The following is a 26,594-nucleotide window of genomic DNA, read 5'->3' on the forward strand; positions in this document are numbered from 1 at the left end:
GTTGAACTTTTAGGCCATAATTCCAAAGGTATGTTTGGCGCAAAAACAACACTGCACATCACCCAAAGAACATCATACCCACAGTGAAGCATGGTAGTGGCAGCATCATGCTTTGGGGCTGTTTTTCTTCACCTGGAACCAGGGCCGTAGTCAGGGTGGAGGGAATTATGAACAGTTCCAAATACCAGGCAAATGTGGCACAAAATCTTCAGACGTCCGTTAGAAAGCTGAAGATGAAGTTCACCTTTCAGCATGACAACGACCCAAAGCACACATCCAAATCCACAAAGCATGGCTTCATCAGAAGAAGATTAACGTTTTGGAATGGCCCAGCCAGAGTCCAGACCTGAATCCAATTGAACATCTGTGGGGTGATCTGAAGAGGGCTGTGCACAGGAGATGTCCTCGCAGTCTGACATATTTGTTGCTGAGTGCTTTTGCCAAGAAGAGTGGGCAAATATTGCCACGTCAAGATGTGCCATGCTAGTAGACTCCTACCCAAAAAGGGTGTGCACACTAATGCAACCAGGTTATTGTGAGTTTTTTATTTTTCCTTCTCAAAGATTTCAGTTTGTTTTTCAATTGAATTGTTCACGTTATAGGTCAAATTAAAGGAGGAAAAAGTTTTGACATGATTTATCTTTGTCTCACTCTTTTACATCACAAGAACCTAGCATTTTAACAGGGGTGTGTAGACTTTTTATATCCACTGTATGTGTCACTTGTATGTACCAGCCCCCTAACGCAAGGTAAAAACATGACACCCGTGCCTGTGTGTGTGTGGGAGTGTGTGTGTCAGTGGACAGAAGCTCTTTGTCAGTGGATGTTACTTCGGAGGATAAGGGGATGAAGCTGACATAGTGACAGCTTCCACACTCTTCCCTGTTCAAGCTAGGCTTGACTCTAGCAGAGACCGAAGACTCAGTAAAGTCAGAGATAGTTAGCATGTCAGACCCAACCACCGGGGGCTGTGATGTCAAAGCAAACAGATGAAGCGGCTGGGGGCTCCTGTTGGCTCTTACATCATCCCTCAGCGGGTGACAAGCTCTGAAATCACAAGTAGCGAAGTTGTGATGTCAGACCCAACCGATAAAGCTGTAAACAGAGAAACCCTCTCACAAACAGAGGCTATGAGAGCACACGTATTACTACAGTCAGGTTTAATTGGGACACTTACTGTATCACTACAGTCAGGTTTGAACAGGACATTCACTGTATTACTACAGTCAGGTTTAAACAGGACATTCACTGTATTACTACAGTCAGGTTTAAACAGGACACTCACTGTATTACTACAGTCAGGTTTAAACAGGACACTCACTGTATTACTACAGTCAGGTTTAAACAGGACACTCACTGTATTACTACAGTCAGGTTTAAACAGGACACTCACTGTATTACTACAGTCAGGTTTAAACAGGACACTCACTGTATTACTACAGTCAGGTTTAAACAGGACACTCACTGTATTACTACAGTCAGGTTTAAACAGGAGACGCACTGTAATATTACAGTCAGGTTTAAACTGGACACTCACTGTAATATTACAGCCAGGTTTAAACAGGACACTCACTGTATTACTACAGTCAGGTTTAAACAGGACACACTTGACATTACTCAAAAGTCTCATGTTTCACCCTCACTTGTGAATGACAAATCCAAAAGGGATCATTACTAATTTAACGTTTCCAAACGAAAAAGATTGTCTAAAGACAGTTTCATTCAAGATGGAGGTTACACAGATGTGTATGATAGACTCTCTGGTGCGTGCATGATATACTTAATATGGTCAATGACCTCTACAATGCAGTACGGAGGAAATAGAGCCGTGAGGCAGGGTGACTCGCTCCAATGGAGGATGAAAAGGATTAGAAACAGTTGAGCAGAACAGAGGATAAGAGCAGAAACACTAGTATGTAGCACAACACAGTGCTTGTGTCCAAAATGTCCCGCTATTCTCTATTTACAGTAGTGCAGTACTTTGTGCAGGGCCTCTGGGAACTCACAGAGCCCCTCGACCACCAGGGCCTCATGTGGCTGGAGGGAAACGTGAGCAAGAGATTCAAATCAAGAAGCCACAGTCTTTAAAACACTCTTTTTCATATATATAGAAAATATATAGTCTTTGAATGATCTTAACCATTATCAAGTTTCCAGTTGAAGTAGTACTGAGTATGCTAGAGTACTGTTCCAACCCAGTGGCCTGAGACAGACACTAACCAGGTGGGATTCAGTGGATAACACTCTCTTTCCCCTGTTGAATCATTGTGTAGTCAAGGGCATAGGCAGATATAGGCAGTTATACACCATAATTTGGAGGTGTCCCCCACCCAATTTGGGGAGATTTTAGTAAATCAATAAATCAATAAATTATTAATGTAAAGTGTTGTTAAACCAAACAATATATAATTGTTCAGACAGATGTATCTGCAGTAGCTTTCACATGCCTGCACCAGCTTAACTGCATGATAATCATTACATTTCAGTTTATTTGCAGGGATCTCATTATTTGTGCTTGTCGTCTTCTGGCATGTATTTAAAAGCATGGCCAGCGTACATCCTAAATCAATTCCCATTGCATTCTTTTGAAAAAGCCCATCCCTACTGATCTCCATGTCATGCTTTATCCTTTACCCTGTAGTAGCTCAACTCATGTTCCAGGAAAGTTAATTAGACTTGGTAAATATCCATGGTAAATATCTGCTGGCCAGCTATCAAGCAAACTATTTAACTTTAGCAGTAAGATCATCCCTGCTGAAGGTGACCTAAACCTATCCAATACAACAGAGCAACACAGGCCCACAGCTCCTCTTCCTCTGCTAAGACCAGGTCTCAGATACAGAAGAGAAATGCTTATGTTTCCCAAGACAACTTCCTAGTAGGCCTATCTATAACAACACATTCTGACCCAAACACTATGAACACTTTTACAGTTCAGTCATAGAGGCGTCCACCTGGTCTTGCTCCAGACTATTGTTGTCATTTTTGTAGGTTCAGGGTTTATATGCTTTATATATTAATAAATGCTCTGCAAAATGTTACCCCTGGTAAATATGCAAAACCTATGCAACGCACATTATATTCTGTTAGTTGCTGGACAGAGAGACAGCGTGGAGGGAGTATATCTACATGTATTATAGGCTCCAGCTCAAATGACACCCGATTCTCCATATAGTGCACTACTTTCGACCAAAGGAAATGGATTATCATAAGACACTCGACCAATAAAGCAGCAATATGGGCAAGTGCAGAGGAAAAACAGGACTGCTCATTGGCTGGAGGCATGCACAAGGGTCTGCTATAGGTCAGACGCATCGCTGGCTTGGCCCATTGGCTTGTTGATTTTGACGTCGGGAATCTGTCTCAGTCTGTCCTGCCCATCTTGGCGATGAGTTCGTCACAGATCTTGGTTAGCTCCTCAATTTCCTCAGCCTGTGAAGAGACGCAAAATCACATTAGGGAGATTCACAACTAAGACCTGGATGATTTTGGGTTCAGAAAAATGCTGTGTAATGTTGGGCAGACCACATTCTGTGTATTATCTTCCAGGGCCAGTAGCAGCGTAAGGCAATAGCATGACCATAGGAGCGTTAGCCCGTACCTTCTGCTGCAGGGCTCTCTCCAGAGATTCCACCCTCATCTGTTCCTTCCTAAGGCTGGCGGTCAGAGCAACACTCTCAGAGCTGGCCTTGCTGCGTACCTGGGCTATCTCCTCATTAGCCCTGAATGGAGAAACAGGGATTTGGAATGGCTTTTTACTGTCCAAGGACTGTAAAAGCTAAAGTGTGTATTTGTGTGTGTCAGTGTGTGTGTGAGAGAGATCATACTTGTCAAGTTTCTCCTCTGCGTGGAGTTTGAGAGTCTGGTATCTCTGCTCCTCTTGCTTGACTCTGGCCAGGTACTCCTGTGCACACTTCTTCAACACCTCCTCATTCTACGTGCACACAATAGTAGAACCACAACAACACACATCAAATGTGTTTCAAGACCAATCATACAGAGGGTTTTTGATCTCTCAATTCTGACCCCTCACCTTCTTAAAGCCGTCAAGGGTGCTCTTCATGTTCTCGTAACGGCGGAACATGTCGGACAGTGACCGTTCAACTGAGTTCAGGTCCGCTAGTGCAGACTCCTTTTCCCTGGTTACAGCTTGCAAAGACTTCTGGGAGCTCATGCTGTTGCGCTGTTCGTCCTCTGAGAGAGAGGTGACATAGTTGGTCCATAGCGAGTCTATGCACTGATGCCACCATTACTCTGGGTATAGCAGTCATTTATCCAGATGAATGTTTGAAGACTGATTGGCTGAACTAAAACACTCACCAATCATCTGAGCAATGGTCTTCTCATACTCTGACACGATCTTCCTGTGAGAGAGGAAGAATGTTGACTAATGAGCCTCACCCAACCCTCTGTCTGTTCACTACACAGGACAGATAACACCCGTACTCCTTACAGTTAAGTTCAGCTGAACGATAGTTACCTCATCTCCATGACTTCCTGTCTGCTCTCTTCATACTTCCTTTTCCAGTCACTGGCCTCCGTCTCCTTAGTGATGATCTGACACAGGAATCAGTTATCACTGTGGTATCCTCAATCAATCAATCAAATGTATTTATAAAGCCCTTTTTACAGCAGCAGTTGTCACAATGTGTTTTTACAGAGACACCCGGCCTTAAACCCCAAGGAGCAAACAACAGTAGTGTTGAATTTCAGTGGCTAGGAAAAACTCCCTAAGAAGGCCGAATTTTAGGAAGAAACCTAGAGAGGACCCAGGCTCAGAGGGGTGACCAGTCCTCTTCTGGCTATGCCGGTTGAGTTTCTATGTGTGTGTGTTTTGTATTTGACCCACCTCCTCTCTGATAAGAGTTAGAACTGCTGTTTTCTCCTCCTCGCTAATGCAGATCGAGTCTAGAACTTCACTTCCTGTTTTCTTCTGTGTGTCACTTCCTCCCAGCTTGGCATTCTTCATCTGGCAGGGGTTCTCATGCTGTGGAAGAGGAGTTCCATATGTTTCTAATTTAAAGTCTTGACTGGTTGCTTTGAATCCTGAATGCTAATTGGTTGATAGCTGTGGTATATAAGACTGAATACCACGGGTATGACATCGCAGGACATGTTACTGCTCTTGGTCACATACCACACCCCATGGTTCCTTACTGCTTAAATGTATTACAATGTATTGGAGCCATATACAGTCAGAAAGATCTCTATAGCTCTGCCTTCATCAGTTAAATGTGTCATGCAGCAGGTCTACTGCAGCACTCTGAGAGGAGGGGCTACACGGAGATACACCACAGTTAGAAGTGGAGAACTAAGTGTGGTTACTTCCATCTAATCTTCTCGGCCACTCCTTTACCCCTCTGTTGTCCGACCCTAGATTATAACTGACACATCCTAATCCGATGACATGATAATAGAGCTGGAGATGACAGGCAGGCTGTGGAGATCAGGGTCAGTCCAGAAGGTTACTGCTGTGCAGTGGGCTGATGAGCTTTGCTAAGACAGAATACTAGCCAGTCACACCACCATCTGCAATATTAGACTAACTAGGCCAGTCACAACACCATCTGCCATACTAGACTCACTAGGCCAATCACCATCACCATCTACAATACTAGACTAACTAGGCCAGTCACCATCATCATCTGCAATACTAGACTCACTAGGCCAGTCACACCACCATCTGTAATACTAGACTAACTAGGCCAGTCGCCATCTACCACACTAGACTAACTAGGCCAGTCACACCACCATCTGCAATACTTGACTAACTAGGCCAGTCACCATCATCATCTGCAATACTAGACTCACTAGGCCAGTCACACCACCATCTGTAATACTAGACTAACTAGGCCAGTCGCCATCTACCACACTAGACTAACTAGGCCAGTCACACCACCATCTGCAATACTTGACTAACTAGGCCAGTCACCATCATCATCTGCAATACTAGACTAATTAGGCCAGAGGTATCTCAACGTCTTTGTGAACACTGTGAACTAGATGATCCAGAGGATTTTTAACTGTTCTATCTACAGAGATATAATAGCCATTAGGCTACTTGAGGCATTTTGGGTATCCAAAAATAAGCCATGTGAAATTTCTAAAAGGCACTAGGCTTTAAATGCCAGGATGTAACACTGATTAAGCTTTTCATGTAGTGGTAAAATTAGCTACACACTATTGAGGATGACACCTATCTGTTGGCTACTGTATTCGTTTAACAGAATGTTATAGTACTAGTAAATACCTACAGAATGTTATAGTACTAGTAAATAGCTACAGAATGTTGGAGTACTAGTACGATTAGTATTCCATATGGCTTGCTTACAGGTGTCTCTATCTGGTGTACATGAACTATATATCCATGTATATTATACATTAACCAGTTATGTCCCATTATCTTATATTATCTCATATTCTCACCACCCATATATATATATATAATTGTATGTCAACTCCCGGTGTAGATTTCCATATTTGGTTTTGTTGGGTGAATCTAATTCCAGAGTTCATTAGGTAAACCAATTAATTCTGAAAGCTCATTGTCTCATGTTAGAGAATCATTCCAACTGCATCAACCTGTCTCCAATCTGGGAATTGAGAGAGACCAGCATAGTGGAAGTGTGTTGCCATTTGGCATAAGACTATGGACAGAACCAGGACCATATTGCTCTGAAGTGGGCCACAGACTCTGGGCTACACACCGTTTGTATCTGTTAACAGGTAATGTTACTGGACTTACCATAGAACAGCATTCTGTGACCCCTGGACTGACTGACACACACAGCTCTGGCCCTGGGAGAAAAAAATGCACCATGTCAAACAGATTAAATGTATCTGTATTTAGTAGCCCACACTGTATTCTCATGACCAACTGTTCTATTCTGACTCCAGTCACTGGAAGCTCCATGTGCTACTGCTGTTTGACCAGAAGAGGGCAGTGTACACTTTCATTATAAAGGACATGACAAAAACTCACTGTCTCAAAACTAACCCCTGCATTGCAGAATATTGTGTATATTGTTTTAATGGCATACCTATGGTAGATATGTGTGTAAATTATATCTATGAATGTATTCACTCACTACTGTAAGTCACCCTGGATAAGAACATCTGCTTAATTACTTAAATGTAATTAAATATAATTCAATATCTTACTAAATGTAAGCAGAGCTGGAATGGAGAGAGCAGGACTGGACAGAACAGAAGTGATTCTTAGGACAACTGAGTTGAGTACATTAGAAGTGTGTCACATGCAGCCTGGGGGACTATAGATCTGTATGGTCTGTTTCCAGTCAAACTGATGGGTTCCACTGATAGACTCATACCCACACATATGAGGGAGTAGTTCTGGTTATGTGAATACATCTGAGGAAGTAGTTCTGGTTATATTAATAAATCTGAGGGAGTAGTTCTGGTTATATGAATACATCTGAGGGAGTAGTTCTGGTTATATGAATACATCTGAGGGAGTAGTTCTGGTTATATGAATACATCTGAAAGAGTAGTTCTGGTTATATGAATACATCTGAGGGAGTAGTTCTGGTTATGTGAATACATCTGAGGAAGTAGTTCTGGTTATATTAATAAATCTGAGGGAGTAGTTCTGGTTATATGAATACATCTGAGGGAGTAGTTCTGGTTATATGAATACATCTGAGGGAGTAGTTCTGGTTATATGAATACATCTGAAAGAGTAGTTCTGGTTATATGAATACATCTGAGGGAGTAGTTCTGGTTATGTGAATACATCTGAGGAAGTAGTTCTGGTTATATTAATAAATCTGAGGGAGTAGTTCTGGTTATATGAATACATCTGAGGGAGTAGTTCTGGTTATAAGAATACATCTGAGGGAGTAGTTCTGGTTATATGAATATATCTGAGGGAGTAGTTCTGGTTATATGAATACATCCGAGGGAGTAGTTCTGGTTATATGAATACATCTGAGGGAGTAGTTCTGGTTATATGAATATATCTGAGGGAGTAGTTCTGGTTATATGAATACATCTGAGGGAGTAGTTCTGGTTATATGAATACATCTGAGGGAGTAGTTCTGGTTATATGAATACATCTGAAAGAGTAGTTCTGGTTATATGAATACATCTGAGGGAGTAGTTCTGGTTATAAGAATACATCTGAGGGAGTAGTTCTGGTTATATGAATATATCTGAGGGAGTAGTTCTGGTTATATGAATACATCTGAGGGAGTAGTTCTGGTTATATGAATACATCCGAGGGAGTAGTTCTGGTTATATGAATACATCCGAGGGCGCAGTTCTGGTTATATGAATACATCTGAGGAAGTAGTTCTGGTTATATGAATACATCTGAAAGAGTAGTTCTGGTTATATGAATACATCTGAAAGAGTAGTTCTGGTTATATGAATACATCTGAGGGAGTAGTTCTGGTTATAAGAATACATCTGAGGGAGTAGTTCTGGTTATAAGAATACATCTGAGGGAGTAGTTCTGGTTATATGAATACATCTGAGGGAGTAGTTCTGGTTATGTGAATACATCTGAGGGAGTAGTTCTGGTTATATGAATACATCTGAGGGAGTAGTTCTGGTTATATGAATACATCTGAGGGAGTAGGTGTGGTCATATGAATAGTTCTGATGAGTACGCCAGGTGGTTAGCAGAGAGCCTCGGTCAGAACATAGGATCACAGACAGATTCTCTTGAACAAATTAAGCTGGCACACATTAACACACAAACACACACACACGCTGATGTTTAGATGTGTCTGATCCCCTCACCCACACCCACCGTGATGTTCTCTGTCTGCTCTTAGTCCGGTCGTGCTGGCTAGCTTCTCTTCATCTGTTGCATGGCCCTCACAATGCTCTTCATCCTATAGATAGTCGATGGACAGTCAAATACATTTTTATCTGCTTTTTGCAATAGTCTGCATTTGTTCCCAACCTACAGTATTATGCCAGCTCAACTTTTCAGAGAGGAATGTATACAGGACCACAGGTAAACCTCTCAGAGAGGAATGTGTACAAGACCGCAGGTTAACTTCACAGAGAGGAATGTTTACAGGGGCACAAGTTAACCTCTCCAATAGGAATGTGTACAGGACTGCAGGTTAACCTCTCCAATAGGAATGTGTACAGGACTGCAGGTTAACCTCTCCAATAGGAATGTGTACAGGACTGCAGGTTAACCTCTCCAATAGGAATGTGTACAGGACTGCAGGTTAACCTCTCCAATAGGAATGTGTACAGGACTGCAGGTTAACCTCTCCAATAGGAATGTGTACAGGACTGCAGATTAACCTCTCCAATAGGAATGTGTACAGGACTGCAGGTTACCCTCTCAGAGAAGAAGGTACAGTGCCTTCAAAAAGTATGCAGACCCATTCATTGCAGACCCACAATTTCATTGTGTTATAGACTCAATTTATAATTCATTAAAAAAAACATTGTGGCCGTCAATTTATAAACAATACCCAATAACGAAAAAAGTTAAGACATTTTCAATAATTTGTTCCAATTTATAAAAATAAATATATAATGTACGTAGGTATTCCAACAAAATATTCAGACCCATAATTCATACCCTTCTGCAGAAATGCCAATGGTAGTGATAACAGCTTTGAATGTTCTTTATGCCTCTACGAGGTGTTTGTGCCTCTACGGGGTGTGCTCAAAGACATTCACAGACTGGTCCTGAAGTGTTGTCTTGGCTGTGTGCTTTGGGTCCTTGTCGTGCTGAAAGATGAATCGTCCTATAAGGTTCTGTATACTCTGGATCAGGTTTTCTGGTCTCTGTATTTTGCTCTGTTCATCTTTCCCTCAATCCTGACCAGTTGCCCAGTACATGCTACTGAGAAGCACTCCCATAGCATGATGCACCCACCACCATGCTTGACCATTAGCCAGATGATGAGCGGCACCTTTTTTTGCCGCTTGACATTCTTGTCTAATTGTTTAATTTTGGTTTTATAACTAGCCACTTAAAGGCCTGATTGCTGGAGTGTTGCAGAGATGGTTGTCTTTCTGGCAGGTTCTCCCATGCATGGAAACTATAAAGCTTGGTAAGAGTGTCCATTTCTTCTTTGTAACCTCCATGACCAAGGCCCTTCTTGCCCAGTTACTTAGTTTGGTGGCCAGCTCTAGGAAGAGTCTTAGTTGTTCCGAATGTCTACAATTTCACAATGATGGATTCCACTTTGCTCCTGGGATGTAAAAAATGTTTTGCAATTGTTTTATAACCTTCCCTAGATCTATGCCACAACATAATTCTCCAAGGTCAGAAAGAGGTACAAATATTTCCTAGAATGTCATGGCTTTTTTTCTAGCATACACGGTGAAGTATGGAACCTTATATAGACAAATGCCTTCTAAATCATGTCCAGTCACTTGAATTTGACATAGTTGTTTGCCCATCAAGTTCTCAAGACATCTCAAGGATGTTCAAAGGACACAGGATGGATCTGAGCTCAGTTTGGAGTGTCATGGTAAGGTGTCCGAATGGTTATGTACATGAAATGCATTTTCAATAAATTGTCATGTTGATCTCTCAGAGAAGAACATGTTCAGGGTCACAGGTTAACCAGTGTCATTATCAGGTACAGAGGAAGGGCACCAGGGTGAGAAAAACTTCAACAATATAATTACATTCAGGCTCAGATACAGGCACACACAACTACACACAAACACACAGGTGACACAATGATGGTTAAATACAGCCATACACATACAAAGGTAGCTGTCCCCATCAAGAATAGTGTGAAACAGAAATGTAAAACACTTCCTGTTTTAGGAGCTACAGTAAAAACATTAACTCTTACCTTTCCACTGCTGTTCTGTAATAGAGTCTGGTTGTCCAGCTTCTTTACTTTACAGGAGTCGCTAAAGACAAAGTGAATTGAGGTCAGAGGTACTGAGGCCAAACTCCACATTTACCCTACTCAGATCATAACTACCATGTAACTGTGTATGTATGTGCATTCATATGTGTGTGCGTGTGTGTGTGTATGTGTTTAAACGACCAGCCTCAAAGGTAGTGGAGTCTTATGATATGGTACTGTGAGACCAAAACAGAGTTGCTCTTAATTTGGATAAAGAGAGAGCATGAGTACAGTGGTGGAAGTAAAAGATAAAGCAGGCTTAGGAATCAGTCTTCTTTCTCTGTTGCATAGCTCTGTGTGTCTGTGCTGCTGAACTGCCAAATCACAGCAGAAAGCAGATTAATGAAACAAGCTGTTGCCTAATAGAAATAAAAGCTGTGTCACCCGTGAGATTTGTTAAACGGTTTTTACTCAGACAGTCTCTTAATCTATCTCTCCCTCTCTCTCCATCTTTCTCTCTATCTCCCTTAGAGTTTGTGCAGTGGGCTTCTGGTGGGATGCTGATAAAATAACAGGCTCTGTGATCGACTATGTTATAAACTGATGACTACAGCTGGAATGAGTTCTGGTCCATGCGTCAACCTTACACAGCAGTAGAGAGAGATGACCAGGGCTGCACTGACTACTGTGAGCTCAGGTAGGGGAACATGCACTGAAGGACACATAGGGTAGATAACTGAGGAAGAGGTTCAGCAGAGAGAGGACATTGTACAGTATTTATAGCACAGAGGAAAAAGACCTGCTCAGCAGTTCCACTGCCACCCAGAAAGAGGTAGAGAGACAGGCATAAGAGAGACAGGCGTAAGAGAGACAGGAGAGGGGGCCAGGGGAGCCAGTGAGGGGTACAGGGAGGGCCATGCCATGTTGCTTAGGGCAGGGAGGGTGATATGACTGAACCTTCACAGGGCTTCAAGATGTATTATGAGAGTTGTACTGACGTGATGCATGCGATCTTCTTGGGTCGGTCGGAGTCATCTGGTCTATCCAGTTCAGAGGTCAGGCTGTTGGAATCAGGGTTTATGTTGCCATTGGGGTCAGAGGTTATCGGAGCAACATCATCAACCTCTGCAGGGTCGGGGCAGATGTGGATAGGAAGCGACGGGGGTCGCAGGTCTCGGGGCTGGGAGAGAGGGGACGGGGAGAGGCCCAGTCTGGAGGTCAACCTCAGGTTGAGGTTCTGGTCTAACCCTGCTGCGTTCAAAGAGGAGAGGTTGTTCACCGCATCCTGGATTTCTTGGACGGAGGCGGGATACACATCCTGATTGGAGTTCCTGTCCAGGAAGGGCCGTGGCATCAGCTGTCCGTCATCTCTGGTGAGCGATGCTGAGAAAAGAGATTGAGTCAGACTCTCACTGGGCGCAAGAGAGGATTGTATTTCAACAGGTACAAAAATGAATATGCCTTCAATGTGAAATAGCAGCAACATGTAAAAGACCCTCAGTATTCTTGTTTCAGACAATAGGTCATCTAGAATCTCTCTGTCTCTGTTTTTTGTCACTGCCTTGGTCTCTCTCGCTCTCTTTCTCTCTTTGCCTGTCTCTCTTGTTCCCTTTCTTTCAGTGCTACATCTTCTAGCAAAAAGTATTCACCTTTCTTTACCACTTTTGCGTGTTTGTGATCCAGGTCTATTTGTACATGTGGGGATAAAATATTTTAAAAAACAAAACAGAAACAAACATGGGGCAGTTTTCCTCTAAGGAACCCCAATTTCTGTTTTAGGAGATTAACTGTAAAATGTAGCATAGTTATAGAATATTATTTTTAGGTATTATGTGTCAAGACTAGGGTTAGGCATTAAGGCTAAGTGAACTTCGGACATAAAGGTTATTGAGGTTTAGGTTAGAGTTAGGTTAAGGTTAGGTTATGTGTAGGGCCAAGGGATGGAGAACATGGATGTCTGGGTAGAAAAACAAACGTGTGTGTGTATTACTAAATTTGTTAGAATTACCAGTCCTCACAAATATAGTAACCCATGGCAAATCAGCAATAGTAGGGTTAGGGGTTACATTTATATATTTAATTTAGGGTTATGTTTAGGTTTAGGGTTTTGGGTTAAGGGTTTGGGAAAATGAGACTTTTAATGTGAATACATTTTGGTGCCAAAAAAGTCCTCACAACTTACGTGCATACGTGTGTGAATGCTTGCATGTATTTTGTAAGTATCTCTCCCATAATGACCTACAGAGGGCCTCACAGTGCTCTCTCTACATAGCTTCCTGTGTAATTACTTTTAGAGGGGACTAGGTGGCCATTTCAACCTTCTCAAAACCTTTACTGCATTTTAAGTCTTGCTGTAAAACACTTATAACGTGTGGGTGTGCATAGTCCCTTGTGCTTCAGGGAGAAAAACATCTCTGGAAAAAAATGGAGTGTCCTATATCAAAGTCCTAAGACACCTCTGCACCCAGGGAACACTTTCATTGTTTGTTCTTAAAGGAAGTCTGCCTGAGTCCAGGGCAAGCAACACATGACTAACTGCAGCTTGCAGACAGTTTGAATGGACCCATTTCCTGTTCAAACACTGAATGGATCCTGACTTCCTGATTGAATTCTAAGAATGGTACAGTACAATGGTCCCTGCGTCTACAAAAACTTTATGTACAGCATACACACACACACACACACACACACACACAATCAGACAGAGACACGCACGCACACACACACACACACACACACCACCAGACAGGGGTAGACAGTAATAATGTGAGACCATGTTCAGCCCAGAACCCTGTTGTCTTTACAACAGCTGACAACATGCTCCTTACATGCCCCAATACTCTGAGGGCAAGGCTGGGGTTCTGTTGACACGGCTGTCAGAGGAGAAGGGTTGGGTCCCTGAGATGCTTACAAGATGTGACCGGTAGTCTGATCAGCCCTGCACAGTGTGTCCTGTCTGTCATCCTGCAGCTCAGTAACACTGGGATACAGACAGCTCTACAGACAGCATGCACAGTGTGTCCTGTCTGTCATCCTGCAGCTCAGTAACACTGGGATACAGACAGCTCTACAGACAGCATGCACAGTGTGTCCTGTCTGTCATCCTGCAGCTCAGTAACACTGGGATACAGACAGCTCTACAGACAGCATGCACAGTGTGTCCTGTCTGTCATCCTGCAGCTCAGTGACACTGGGATACAGACAGCTCTACAGACACCGTGCACAGAGTGTGCGTCAGGGTTGCTGATTAATATGTTTGTTCTACAGTGAGCTCTCTGTTATAGAGGCCCATCACCAAGCTCAGGGACACAGAACAATGACACTACACAGTCATTCATACATACACACAAACACACACACACACACGTTTGCATCTTTCAATTACAACTACGCATGAAAGTGGATCACATAGAAACACACACAAACATGTTGGTCTTGTGGGGACCCGAGACCTAACCTTGACCCAGAAATCCATGTCACCTATTCCTAGCGATTTACCACCCAGAATCTCTTCCTAAGCCACAACAGACAATGAGCTAACTATTGTAATCCATGAAAAACCTAATGTCTACAGGTTGTTTGCCATAAAATTAAGTTCCATTTATTCCATTTCATTCGAAGTTGCTAAGGAACATGAACATAATCAGGATATAAACCAAAACTTTTTGAGACAAAGTACGGTCAAAAACTGTGTAGTAATTCAGTGACAGTAGAACGGTTACTGTCCGACATGTTCCGCCGTTACGAGAACATGAAGAGGTGAGGGGTGAGGGGTCAGAATTGAGAGATCAAAAACCCTCTGTATGATTGGTCTTGAAACACATTTGATGTGTGTTGTTGTGGTTCTGCCATTGTGTGCACGTAGAATGAGGAGGTGTTGAAGAAGTGTGCACAGGAGTACCTGGCCAGAGTCAAGCAAGAGGAGCAGAGATACCAGACACTCAAACTCCACAGACACACGCACACACACAATATTGCTTTCTCTCCCCCAAAGAAACTGGGTGTGTCAGATCATCTTTCAGTTCTCTTTTCTCAGAAATATCAATAACAGTTTTCAGTCAAATGATCCGTCATTACGACAAGCCCAGATGTCTATCCAGAATCTTCTGAGAGCAGAGCAGGACAACCGTCCATTTGTAGACCACACCTCAACATGTAGCCTAGCAACCGATAAACAAAGCAAAACCCAGACCAGCGTAGAATAAATTATAGAGATGGGAGCGGGGAAACTGTGGGGTCTCTACTTTACATTTCCAAGCAATAAACAACCTGCTAATCCAAGCACTACTATAAAACAAATCCTCAGAAGCCCTGACCTAATCCAGTCAGACTATTACTGTAGGTGCCTGTAGATACTTGCCTGAGGTGCTTTAGTTGGGGAGACTATTATTATTCCTCTAGACTGAATATTCTTTCAGCCAATGTTTTATTTATGACAGTAACCCAGAAGCACACGGCACCATGTGACTGGCTGCTGTTCTGTAAGAGGGGGCTTGTTATTCTCTACAGAGACAAAGGAGAAGTAGTCATCTTCTGACTGCATTGTGTCTGACTGTAGGATTATGATCTCTTAACAAATCAACTAATCTGGTCAAAGACAGAAGTTTGACGTTGTAATAGGATAACATTGTCCATCTCCAAAACTCAACACAGGGTCTGTTTGGTTCACTCTTGTTGGTCTGGAATGTCAGGTGTGTGTTTGCGTGTGGTTTGTGTGTGAGAGGATCGTAATCTCACCAGTGTGGCCAGAGTTATCCAGCAGTGTCAGGTCATTCAGCAGACCAGGAGACTCCGCCTCTGGAGTTTCAAAGTTCCCCTCTGAGTCTGAACTACAGAGAGAGACAAATAAAGACAGAAGAGAGAGAGCAGAGAGAATGATTAGAGGTTTCTTTAGGCGCCCATGGTTGTGGTGGTGTACACAGCACTTCATGTTCAAATGTGTTTCCTGGTTGTCCAGAAGGGGTACTGTCTGGCCATGATGGTACATCCTGTCTATGAGGTCAACCCCTGTTGTGTTATGTACCACCTGCTAACGGCTCCTGCAGCAGCTCGCCAAGACATTAGAAAGGAGAAGGAAAGAGGAAGAGAACCCAGACTGGCCACCTGCATCCACTAGCTTGTGTGCTCATTCAGCCAACGGTCTTTCTCTCTCTCTCTCTCTCTCTCTCTCTCCCTCTCACACACACACACACACACAGGAGTCTCAGGGTCTGCTCCCTCAACTGCCTAGACACCCAGCCCAGATTTATTTCCTAGCTGTGCTCCAGTGTGCGTGTGTGTGTGCTTGTGTGTTCTCAGGCACTTAAATGAACATCAAACCATCTACTCACTAATGAAAAACAGCTCGGGAACAGACACAGGCCCCAGAAATACAGACCGCCCTTGCTCCCCCTTTACTCACTTTCACATTTGAACCATACACACTGTAGATAATCCATGATAATAGTCACACATTCACACACACACAACATGCACTCACGCGCACGTCCACTCACAATGGGCTTCACGCTGCAATCTTGGAAGGTCACTTGGAAACTGGAAGCTACCACCAAAGAATTCTAAATCTTTAAAACAGTCAGCCTCTCCACCAACGTTCCTCTAAGATTTTCAAACCTTCCAACACGGTTTTCCAAATCCTTTGTCCACAGACAAATTATCTTGGCTATCTTTGGTTTCATAAGAAAGCAAACAGTAGGAACACTACCAGGAGAAGGAAGCATTGTCTGTCTCACTAACGTTGTATTTTAGACAACAAAACATCCTCTAGTGACTGTTACAGACACTGTTAGACCATAACATCCTGTGGTCACTGTTACAGACACTGTTAGACCATAACATCCTGTGGTCACTGTTACAGACGTTACACCATAACATACTCTAGTCACTGTTACAGACACTGTTACAGACACTGTTACAGACACTGTTACAGACACTGTTACAACACAGCACCTTATAGTCCTACAGTGTGGAGGAATAGACCATAACCTACCAGATTATCTACCTCTTTCCTTCTCTCTCCTCTCTTCTCTCATCTCAACTTAAATGCATTGGCATAGAAAAGATGTGTTTACATTGCCAAGGCAAAGTGGAAAATAAGAATGTTCTAGAAATGAAACTAAAAGATAAATGATGAATGTAGATTGAAGGTTATACTGGAAGCATCTCTCTCTCCTGACAGGTGGATCCAGAGACCCACTCCACAGTGATCTCTCTAAACATACAAACACAGATCTCCTTGTCCCTCTCACACAAGGCAGGCATCATACACACACCTGTAGGCAACTTACTTTTCCCCTTCCTCCCTTGATCTGGGCGCTCCCTCCTCCTCTCCTCCCCCCCGCACAGCTGACCAGGTCCATTTAGCCCACTGGACCGGGGACAGCAGAGATCCCCAGGACATATCAACAGAGACAACCTCCTGGGTCGGGTTTGACTCCTGTGATGACAATCCTGCTTTCAGTGGTCTGGTCCGTTTTGCTACAGTCCAGTTTTCTTCGTATGGCGCGAGTGTTTGCTTAGTTCGGCTGATTCTCAGTTCTGGGTATCAGCATCAACACACAAAAGGAGGAGGCGGAGGAGGAGTGACTCACCACAGTCTGTTTACCTCTGTCTCTCCTTCAACGCTCCGTCTCTCTCCCCCGTCTCTCCTTCAACGCACTCTCCTCTCTGTTTACTGTGTTCTCTGTTTTTCTCTCTGAGAGGAAGTTGTTTTTATGGCCTCTCTCGTCTGTCTACTGTTTTTATTTCCTTGTCCTGCTTTCATTTTCCATCATGCTCTTCTGAATTGTAGATTCCGGAACCAACCGTGAAAGAGGCTAACAAATCTGAGATGGCGCTGTAAATTTCTGATTCCATGTCAGTTTACAGATTTCTGTAGCATCAGTCGCCTCGTCACCCTCTGTCTGTGTCTGTTTTGTCACTGCCTTGCTCTCTCTCTCTCTCTCTCTCTCTCTCTCTCTCCCTCTCTCCCTCTATGTGTCCTCCTCCTGGACTGAATGCCAGAGCAGTGATCAGCTGGCTGCCAGACTGCTCCTCCCTCCTCCCTCCCTCCTCCTCCCTTCTCCCCCTACATCCACCCTTGTTCTATTTCACTCCCATCCAAAGAGTTTGCCTAAGCCACCCCCACCCCAACCATCTCAAGCTGCTCTATTGTGATAGAGGAGGGAGGCAGGTTGTGAGGAGGAAACAGAGGGAGCGGGGGGATAACAGAGGGAGGGGGGATTTCAAGAAGGAAGGCTACAAGTTTCCTGTTTCAAAATAGCAGTTGGCTGACTGTTTAGAAAGAGTGCTAGATGTCGTGAGGAGTAGGGGTGGGCGGGACGAGGTTGAGGAGGACACTAAACACACCTACCACAAGGAGCACAGCGACCTTACCAGACATAGTTAAAGCCCTCATGCAGAACCGGAGACTAGACAGACAATTATTCCGTTTGCTGCTGTTCCATGGATTATTCCATCCTCTGTCATTACAGTCTAATAAAAGACTCCGTCAACACTGATCAAAACAGATGTAATGGATCATGTGATCAACGGTTAGAATCAAACCTCCAGCACTCTGGACCTTTCTGGAACCCTGAGGAAGGCTGTGGCTAGTCAACCATATGGAAACCCTCCAGATGTGGCACACAAAAAGGCATACATACACCCACATGCCTGAGGGCTGCTTATGGCTTACATAACTAACAAAACACATACACACACACACACACACACACACAAAGACCAGACACTCTCACATTAACATACAGCACTGAGCACCACATGCATTAACATCACTCTGACTAACAAGCATCCCACTGAAACACACACACACTCACACACACACACTCTCTCTCTCTCTCTAACTAGGTCAAACCAAATGAATTGTGTTGTGTCAGAAACATCAACCAAGACTAATCTAATAAACGTGTTCTACTGTAGAGAACAGATAGACAGGAAACAAAAGGAAGCTCCCTGTTTCTTTATAGTGTCCTCTAGTGTTCATACAGGATCAGCAAGTTGGTTTACACACAAAGGCACGCAGATAAACCTGTCGCTCCCTCTATCCCTCTTTCTCCTAAAGAACGCCCACTACACTGACTACTGTAACTGTGTGAAGAGAAAGTGAGTGTGGGCTGTGTATATATTTTGGTAGGAATGTGGTTGTCAGGGATGCTTGGCATAGCTTCAGTCCCGTGAGGTTGGCAGGCAGGACAGACCTGTTAGAGGAGTCCCTTCATATCCCTGTTCACCATGTGGACAACCTCTTTCTAAGGAAACACTAGGTAGACCTGGGTCAGACTGCTGTGCTCACGTTTCGAATCAGAACGTAACGGGATATCCTGGTGATTTCATCAGGCTATACCAGAACCACAGGTATGTAAACAGGCAAACAGAATTGTACACACAGACGAACACACACTCAGATACACACACAGACACACACAGAGGAGAGAGGAAGAGGAGAGGAAGGTTAAAAGAAGAGAGAGAAAAAGAGAATAATCAGGTGTTACGTAACTCTGCTCCCTGAAATAGGTCAGCAAACATACAACTGTGGCTCAGCTAGACACACAGCCGTGCTCCAGTATAGAATCCCTCACCCATAATTCTAGAATACTTCACCCATACTTCTAGAATCCCTCACCCATACTTCTAGAATCCCTCACCCATAATTCTAGAATCCTTCACCCATACTTCTAGAATCCCTCACCCATACTTCTAGAATCCCTCACCCATAATTCTAGAATCCTTCACCCATACTTCTAGAATCCCTCACCCATACTTCTAGAATACACACAAAGGCAAAACTTGAAGCTTAAGAAAGTTATACAAAACAGGGGTAAATAAGGATATCATGATTGTACCAGACATAGTAGGCATTTATAGGCCGACTAATCACAGAGGGCCAAATGTCCTGTCTTCGTCTGGACTGGAACACATCCTAACACAGTCAACTAGCAGCGCTGTGTTTTGAGAGACATGCTGTTTCAGCTGCCTCGGGAGGCCAAGCTGTTTACAGAAGGACATGTAGTCGGTACGCTCAAGTGTCCACACATTCAGGGATATTTGATATATTTGGTTTGAAAATGTCCATTTGATTGGTGAATTAAAGTATGTTAAATGTGTGTGTATCTGTGTCTGTGTGAATGGAATAAATATCAGTGAAACACACATCTGAGTGTACGTGCCGACCGCCCATCATCCCACTTCATCCAATGAAGAGTTGATAATCTGTACTATAATAACAGGGATGCCTTTTTAAGCTTTGGTACTGAAACAAAAACAGGCTTAATACTCCCTTCTGGTGTTCAGTATGTAAGCCAGCCTCTTTCTCTATATTGTGCAAACACATACCTACAAATATGTGCAGTTGAACCCCAGCAAATCAGTCAAAACACAACACAAACTAACCATGCTAACTCTTAGTGGCGCCCAAGGCATTTCAGCTCTGCTTTATGCAGGAGTAGTGCCCCATCTAGTGGTTATCTGTGGTCGGTACTCTTGCCATCTCTCACTGTCAGGCAGGATATGCTTGTTAGTGCACTCACACGGGCAATCTGTTTCATTGCCCCTTGGTCTCTTTCACAACCTCTGCCAATGTTCAATGGCATTCAATCCCAGGTCTTTATTGGCCTGGGAGACATTTGTTTACATTGACAAACCAAGTAAAAATTTTTTGAATGTTTTATTATAAGTGATGTAAAAATTTGCAAATCATTTTCAAGAGCCATCGCTACATTATCTATTTCCTACTCATGTTGTCTGTCTCTATCCTAGTCATGTTGTCTGTCTCTGTCCTACTCATGTTATCTGTCTCTGTCCTACTCATGTTGTCTGTCTCTGTCCTACAAGTTATCGGTCTCTGTCCTACTCATGTTGTCTGTCTCTGTCCTACACGTTATCTGTCTTTGTCCTAGTCACGTTGTCTGTCTCTGTCCTACTCACGTTGTCTGTCTCTGTCCTACTCACGTTGTCTATCTCTGTCCTACTCATGTTATGTGTCTCTGTCCTACTCATGCTGTCATGTACTAGAAATGCTTGAATGCTGTTCTACAATATAGTGCAGCAATAGTTTTGTCCCGTTACTTCCATGCTTGTGTGTTTGTGAATTGTGTATAGAGCTAGAACATCGTCCTGACGGCTGATAAAATATTAATGCTTATGGAGAAGAGAAAGTGCTTTACAGCGATGGTCGGCACAGTTACAGTAACCAGGCCAGCTGACATTACAACATCACTCTAGGGATGTAGTCTGACATGCATTACATCATCTTGTTTCACTAAAACAACCCCTGTATCTGTTCCAGTTGAGAATAGTAAGACACAGAGAGAGAGAGAAAGACAATGAGGGGGAGAGATCTAGAAGGAGACGAGAGTGAATGAGAGATAGTGGATGAAGACAAATAGAAATATAGGCAGGGAGGGAGAATGATAAATTAGACAATACTAAAGTTTGATAGTGTATTTGAAAAGCATGACTGACAGTTTCAAAATACACTCACCTAAAGGATTATTAGGAACACCTGTTCAATTTCTCATTGATGCAATTATCTAATCAACCAATCACATGGCAGTTGCTTAAATGCATTTAGGGGTGTGTGATCCTGGTCAAGACAATCTCCTGAACTCCATACTGAATGTCAGAATGGGAAAGAAAGGTGATTTAAACAATTTTGAGCGTGGCATGGTTGTTGGTGCCAGACGGGCTGGTCTGAGTATTTCACAATCTGCTCAGTTACTGGGATTTTCACGCACAACCATTTCTAAGGTTTACAAAGAATGGTGTGAAAAGAGAAAAACATCCAGTATGCGGCAGTCCTGTGGGCGAAAATGTCAAAGGAGAATGGGCCGACTGATTCAAGCTGATAGAAGAGCAACTTTGACTGAAATAACCACTCGTTACAACCAAGGTATGCAGCAAAGCATTTGTGAAGCCACAACACGCACAACCTTGAGGCGGATGGGCTACAACAGCAGAAGACCCCACCGGGTACCACTCATCTCCACTACAAATAGGAAAAGAGGCTACAATATGCACGAGCTCACCAAAATTGGACAGTTGAAGACTGGAAGAATGTTGCCTGGTCTGATGAGTCTCGATTTCTGTTGAGGCATTCAGATGATAGAGTCAGAATTTGGCTTAACAGAATGAGAACATGGATCCATCATGCCTTGTTACCACTGTGCAGGCTGGTGGTGGTGATGTAATGGTGTGGGGGATGTTTTCTTGCCACACTTTAGGCCCCTTAGTGCCAATTGGGCATGGTTTAAATGCCACGGCCTACCTGAGCATTGTTTCTGACCATGTCCATCCCTTTATGACCACCATGTACCCATCCTCTGATGGCTACTTCCAGCAGGATAATGCACCATGTCACAAAGCTCGAATCATTTCAAATTGGTTTCTTGAACATGACAATGAGTTCACTGTACTGAAATGGCCCCAACAGTCACCAGATCTCAACCCAATAGAGCATCTTTGGGATGTGGTGGAACTGGAGCTTTGTGCCCTGGATGTGCATCCCACAAATCTCCATCAACTGCAAGATGCTATCCTATCAATATGGGCCAACATTTCTAAAGAATGCTTTCAGCACCTTGTTGAATCAATGCCACGTAGAATTAAGGCAGTTCTGAAGGCGAAAGGGGTTCAAACACAGTATTAGTATGGTGTTCCTAATAATCCTTTAGGTGAGTGTATAACAAACATATTTGCATATGTACATTAATTTAAGTCATACCTTGTTGTAAACAGGGCACAAACATGAAAGGAATAATTAAACTTGCATTTCACATAGAGCTCTAGATATGTTGTATTAAATATTTATTGTGGAACGTATGTTGGGATATGCTGTTTTGAATGTATGTTGGATGTATATTGAGATAAAACATTTATGTATGAGTATGTTGCGTTGGATGTATGTAGGGATATGCTGCGTTGGATGTACTTTGGGATAGGTTAAGATATGTTTTTTTGAATGTATGTTGGAATATGTTGGGTTGGATATATGTTGTATTATATTGTGTTGGATGTATGTTGGGATATGTTGTTTGGAATGTATATTGGGATTTACTATGTTGGATGTATGTTGAGATTAGTGTTTTTTTAATGTATGTTGGAGTGTGTCATGTTGGATGTATGTAGGAATATGCTGCGTTGGATGTATGTTGGGATATGATGTGTTGGATGTATGTTGGGATATGCTGTGTTGGATGTATGTTGGGATATGTTGTGTTGGATGTATGTTAGGATATGTTGTGTTGGATGTATGTTAGGATATATTGTGTTGGATGTATGTTAGGATATATTGTGTTGGATGTATGTTGGGATATGTTGTGTTGGATGTATGTTAGGATATGTTGTGTTGAATGTATGTTGGGATATGTTGTGTTGGATGTATGTTAGGATATGTTGTGTTGAATGTATGTTGGGACATGTTGTGTTGGATGTATTTTGGAATATGTTGTGTTGGATGTATGTAAAGATATGTTTTTTTGAATGTATGTTGGAATATGTTGGGTTATATTGTATGCTGGGATATTTTGGTTGGATGTATGTTGGGATATGTTGTGTTGGATGTATGTTGGGATATGATGTGTTGGATGTATGTTGGGATATGATGTGTTGGATGTATGTTGGGATATGTTGTGTTGGATGTATGTTGGGATATGTTGTGTTGGATGTATGTTGGGATATGTTGTGTTGGATGTATGTTGGGATATGATGTGTTGGATGTATGTTGGGATATGTTGTGTTGGATGTATGTTGGGATATGATGTGTTGGATGTATGTTGGGATATGATGTGTTGGATGTATGTTGGGATATGATGTGTTGGATGTATGTTGGGATATGATGTGTTGGATGTATGTTGGGATATGATGTGTTGGATGTATGTTGGGATATGATGTGTTGGATGTATGTTGGGATATGATGTGTTGGATGTATGTTGGGATATGTTGTGTTGGATGTATGTTAGGATATGTTGTGTTGAATGTATGTTGGGATATGATGTGTTGGATGTATGTTGGGATACATTATGTTTGGTATTGTATGTATTGTATTGAGTTGTCTATCACAGTTAAACATAGAGATTCTGCTAATGGAGGTTTAATGAGGTGGAAGGACAGAAGGACTGAGGGACACACACCAGGCTATTGTGTGGGACAATACAGGGACACAAAGGATTCATAATGTCTTGAACAGTGGTGTGTGCACACATGCGCGCACACACACCCACACACACACAGTTTCCCACCATGGGGACTATTCTCCATGTGCAACAATGTGGGTTACATTACTGTCAACTGATCTTTCAGCTACAACTTTCTCCTCTGTCTTTCTATCTCTATCCCTCCCCAAGCTGTCTCTATCAAACGAAGGATGAATGAATGGAAGACAGAAGCCTACAAAAAAGTATTCTTTTAAAGTCAGGAGAGGAGAGCTTAAGGCCAAACATTGATCAGTCTCCTACTGTCTGAATAAAGAACCTCCAAATGCAGATCACTGTCAACTCACAAAAGCAATGAAAGAGATGCAGGAGAGGAGGTGAAGGAGGAGGGATGAAGGAACAGAAGAGATGCAGGAGAGGAGGTGAAGGAGGAGGGATGAAGGAATGGAAGAGATGCAGGAGAGGTGGTGAAGGAGGAGGGATGAAGGAACAGAAAAGATGCAGGAGAGGAGGTGAAGGAGGAGGGATGAAGGAATGAAAGAGATGCAGGAGAGGTGGTGAAGGAGGAGGGATGAAGGAATGGAAGAGATGCAGGAGAGGAGGTGAAGGAGGAGGGATGAAGGAATGGGGATTGAGTTGTACTGAGCTGTTCCACTTCAAAATTAAAATGAGAATTTGCTAAAAATAGACCCGAGAAGGAAAGCCACAATCTTAAACTGCTACAGAACATCTTATCCCTGCCATTGCCACACACAAATACACATACACACGTACTGGAAAACACGGAAACACACTGTTCATCCTACATTACACACAGAAGTCTGATAGTGTTTAGTGAAGAGGATCTGTATAGTTGACTGGTTTAATTCTCATTAGATGTTTTTAATGTCAACAAAGCAGAGTCAGTCTGCAGGCTTAACTGGGACTCTCTGAGGGCGACAGCCAACAGAAGTGTCAGACCAACATCTCTCTCACTTTGGCAGGGCTTCAGGTCTCGCCCTACTTTGGGTCAGTTATTGTTGATTGGAATGACCTCCAGTGTAGAACATGGGTAGCACTTCCCCACCCTGCCCATGGCACTGCTGAGTCACCATGACAACAGGAAGCATCATGATACGACCGGGTAGGACAGGGTATGACTGGGAAGGATATCAGCAAATGGCGAGCAAGTGATCCGGTATAAGCCGCTCTATAACATGGAAAGGATCCACTGGGACCTACTGAGAGAAGTGGACTGGCTTTCAGTTACCATGGATTAAAGAGAAAAATAGAGGGAGAGAGAGGTGGGGCGTTGACAGTAGTCAAATACTCCCACTTGACATCTTTTCAGTATCTCTCACCAACATTTATTTGTATTGTAGTTAGCTACCTTTCATTAGCCAGTAAAGTGCCCTACAAAAGGAAGTAGCCTACTTACAGTAGACTTATGTATGTCTCTGTAGTAAACTGAAGGACACTGTCGAATAGTGCTCTACACACTGTATTAATATTCAAATATTAATTTGCATATGACCCACCCCATCCATTCTCCCATATCTTACTTTGCGCCACCCTCAGATGTCAAGTATAGTCTATATACTTTCTTCCCTACACATTATAGAAAAGATACAACAGAAGAACTGAACTTAACCATTTAAAAAGGTTTCCCTGAAGTTTTAATCCCTATCTACACAAAGATCATAGATCAGGAATATTGTAGCAAATGCTACAGTTCTGTCTGCAAAAACACAAGACTAAATATAATATTTCAGAGTTTCAGCTGGTTGCCTCTCTGCGATTCATCGGACTGATGGGTGGAATTCCAACAGACTTTAAATCCAGCAGCTATCCCGACAGCCACGACACTCTGACAGTATTGTGTCTGTCAGCAGACCTCATCACGTCACTCTCATTACATCATTATTCATTACATTTATTACAGCCTTGCCACTAATGTCCGGGAGTTCTTCAAACCGTCAATAATTGAAATCAAATCTACTCTATGTATTTCTATGCTTTGATGGTGTGTTGGGTTCTGCTAAGTACTTTATCTGTTAATGCAGAGATACCAGTTCAAAGGGAAGATTAGAGTTACATGACACAACATTTTACGCAGGAGAACTAAACCACTGTCTCAGGACAGGAAAACAATCAATAACATGCAAACACACACACAGACTCAAACACAAAGCAAAAGTGATTAGTGATTTTCCTGGACTTACATGCTGCTCTTCTTTCTGGGGGAGCCAAAGGAGTACTTCCTGTTCTGACTGATGGAGCCCCCCATGGCAACGCTGGCTGTGTTGTGTCCTATCCCAAGCAACCAGCAAGTGCCTCTATATATTTCCCCTCTCCCAAAACAGTAGTCCCAGTGATGAGGGCACGACCACTACAGCCTCATCTCATCTCACACAGAATAGCTCCTCTCAGGCTCCTCTCTCTCCTCTCTCTGTCGCTGCTGCTGATGTTGTATCTAGGCTGAATGGTCTAGCAGCTAAGGAGCCCTGATCACATGTCAACTGCTCCGCCAGTCCCTGCCTCTGTCTGCCAGCCCTCTCCTTTTCACCTTCAATCCCTTACACCCTCCCCTTCATCGCCCCTCCTCATCGTCTCCCCTCCTCTCTCTTTTGGGAACTCTCTCGTCAAGACCACTTTACTGGTAGGG

At 43.0% G+C, this 26,594-nt stretch overlaps 1 protein-coding gene across 2 annotated transcripts; it reads right to left on the reverse strand.

Annotated features, from left to right (window-relative positions):
- Positions 1-1,143: 1,143 nt before the first annotated feature.
- Positions 1,144-26,409, reverse strand: LOC105025615 (transforming acidic coiled-coil-containing protein 1). Of its 2 annotated transcripts, none has more exons than XM_013136842.4 (13): positions 26,152-26,409; positions 15,540-15,631; positions 11,801-12,185; positions 10,803-10,863; positions 8,774-8,858; positions 6,746-6,798; positions 4,850-4,987; positions 4,481-4,557; positions 4,321-4,364; positions 4,034-4,194; positions 3,828-3,934; positions 3,602-3,722; positions 1,144-3,432 (listed from the first exon to the last, which is right to left on the reverse strand). In XM_013136842.4, the coding sequence occupies exons 1-13, from the start codon at positions 26,214-26,216 to the stop codon at positions 3,364-3,366; spliced, it is 1,458 nt and encodes a 485-aa protein (XP_012992296.1). In that variant the 5' UTR covers positions 26,217-26,409; the 3' UTR covers positions 1,144-3,363. The 2 variants fall into 2 exon arrangements, with proteins under 2 accessions (XP_012992296.1, XP_012992295.1); XM_013136841.4 differs by lacking the exon at positions 26,152-26,409 and adding an exon at positions 17,090-17,904.
- Between the last annotated feature and the right edge of the window lie 185 nt (positions 26,410-26,594).

Source organism: Esox lucius, chromosome 13, assembly GCF_011004845.1.
Source record: "Esox lucius isolate fEsoLuc1 chromosome 13, fEsoLuc1.pri, whole genome shotgun sequence".
Taxonomy (NCBI): Eukaryota; Metazoa; Chordata; class Actinopteri; order Esociformes; family Esocidae; genus Esox; species Esox lucius.

What these genes read in the sequence shown, in the direction of transcription:
- LOC105025615 (XM_013136841.4), bottom strand. Translation starts at nt 17,202, where the DNA reads ATGTCCTGGGGATCTCTGCTGTCCCCGGTCCAGTGGGCTAAATGGACC. An exon ending in GGATAACTCTGGCCACACTG is followed by an intron (nt 12,186 to 15,539) that starts GTGAGATTACGA and finishes CTCTTTTCTCAG; the next exon opens with CATCGCTCACCAGAGATGAC. An exon ending in GACCATTGCTCAGATGATTG is followed by an intron (nt 4,195 to 4,320) that starts GTGAGTGTTTTA and finishes CCTCTCTCTCAG; the next exon opens with AGGACGAACAGCGCAACAGC.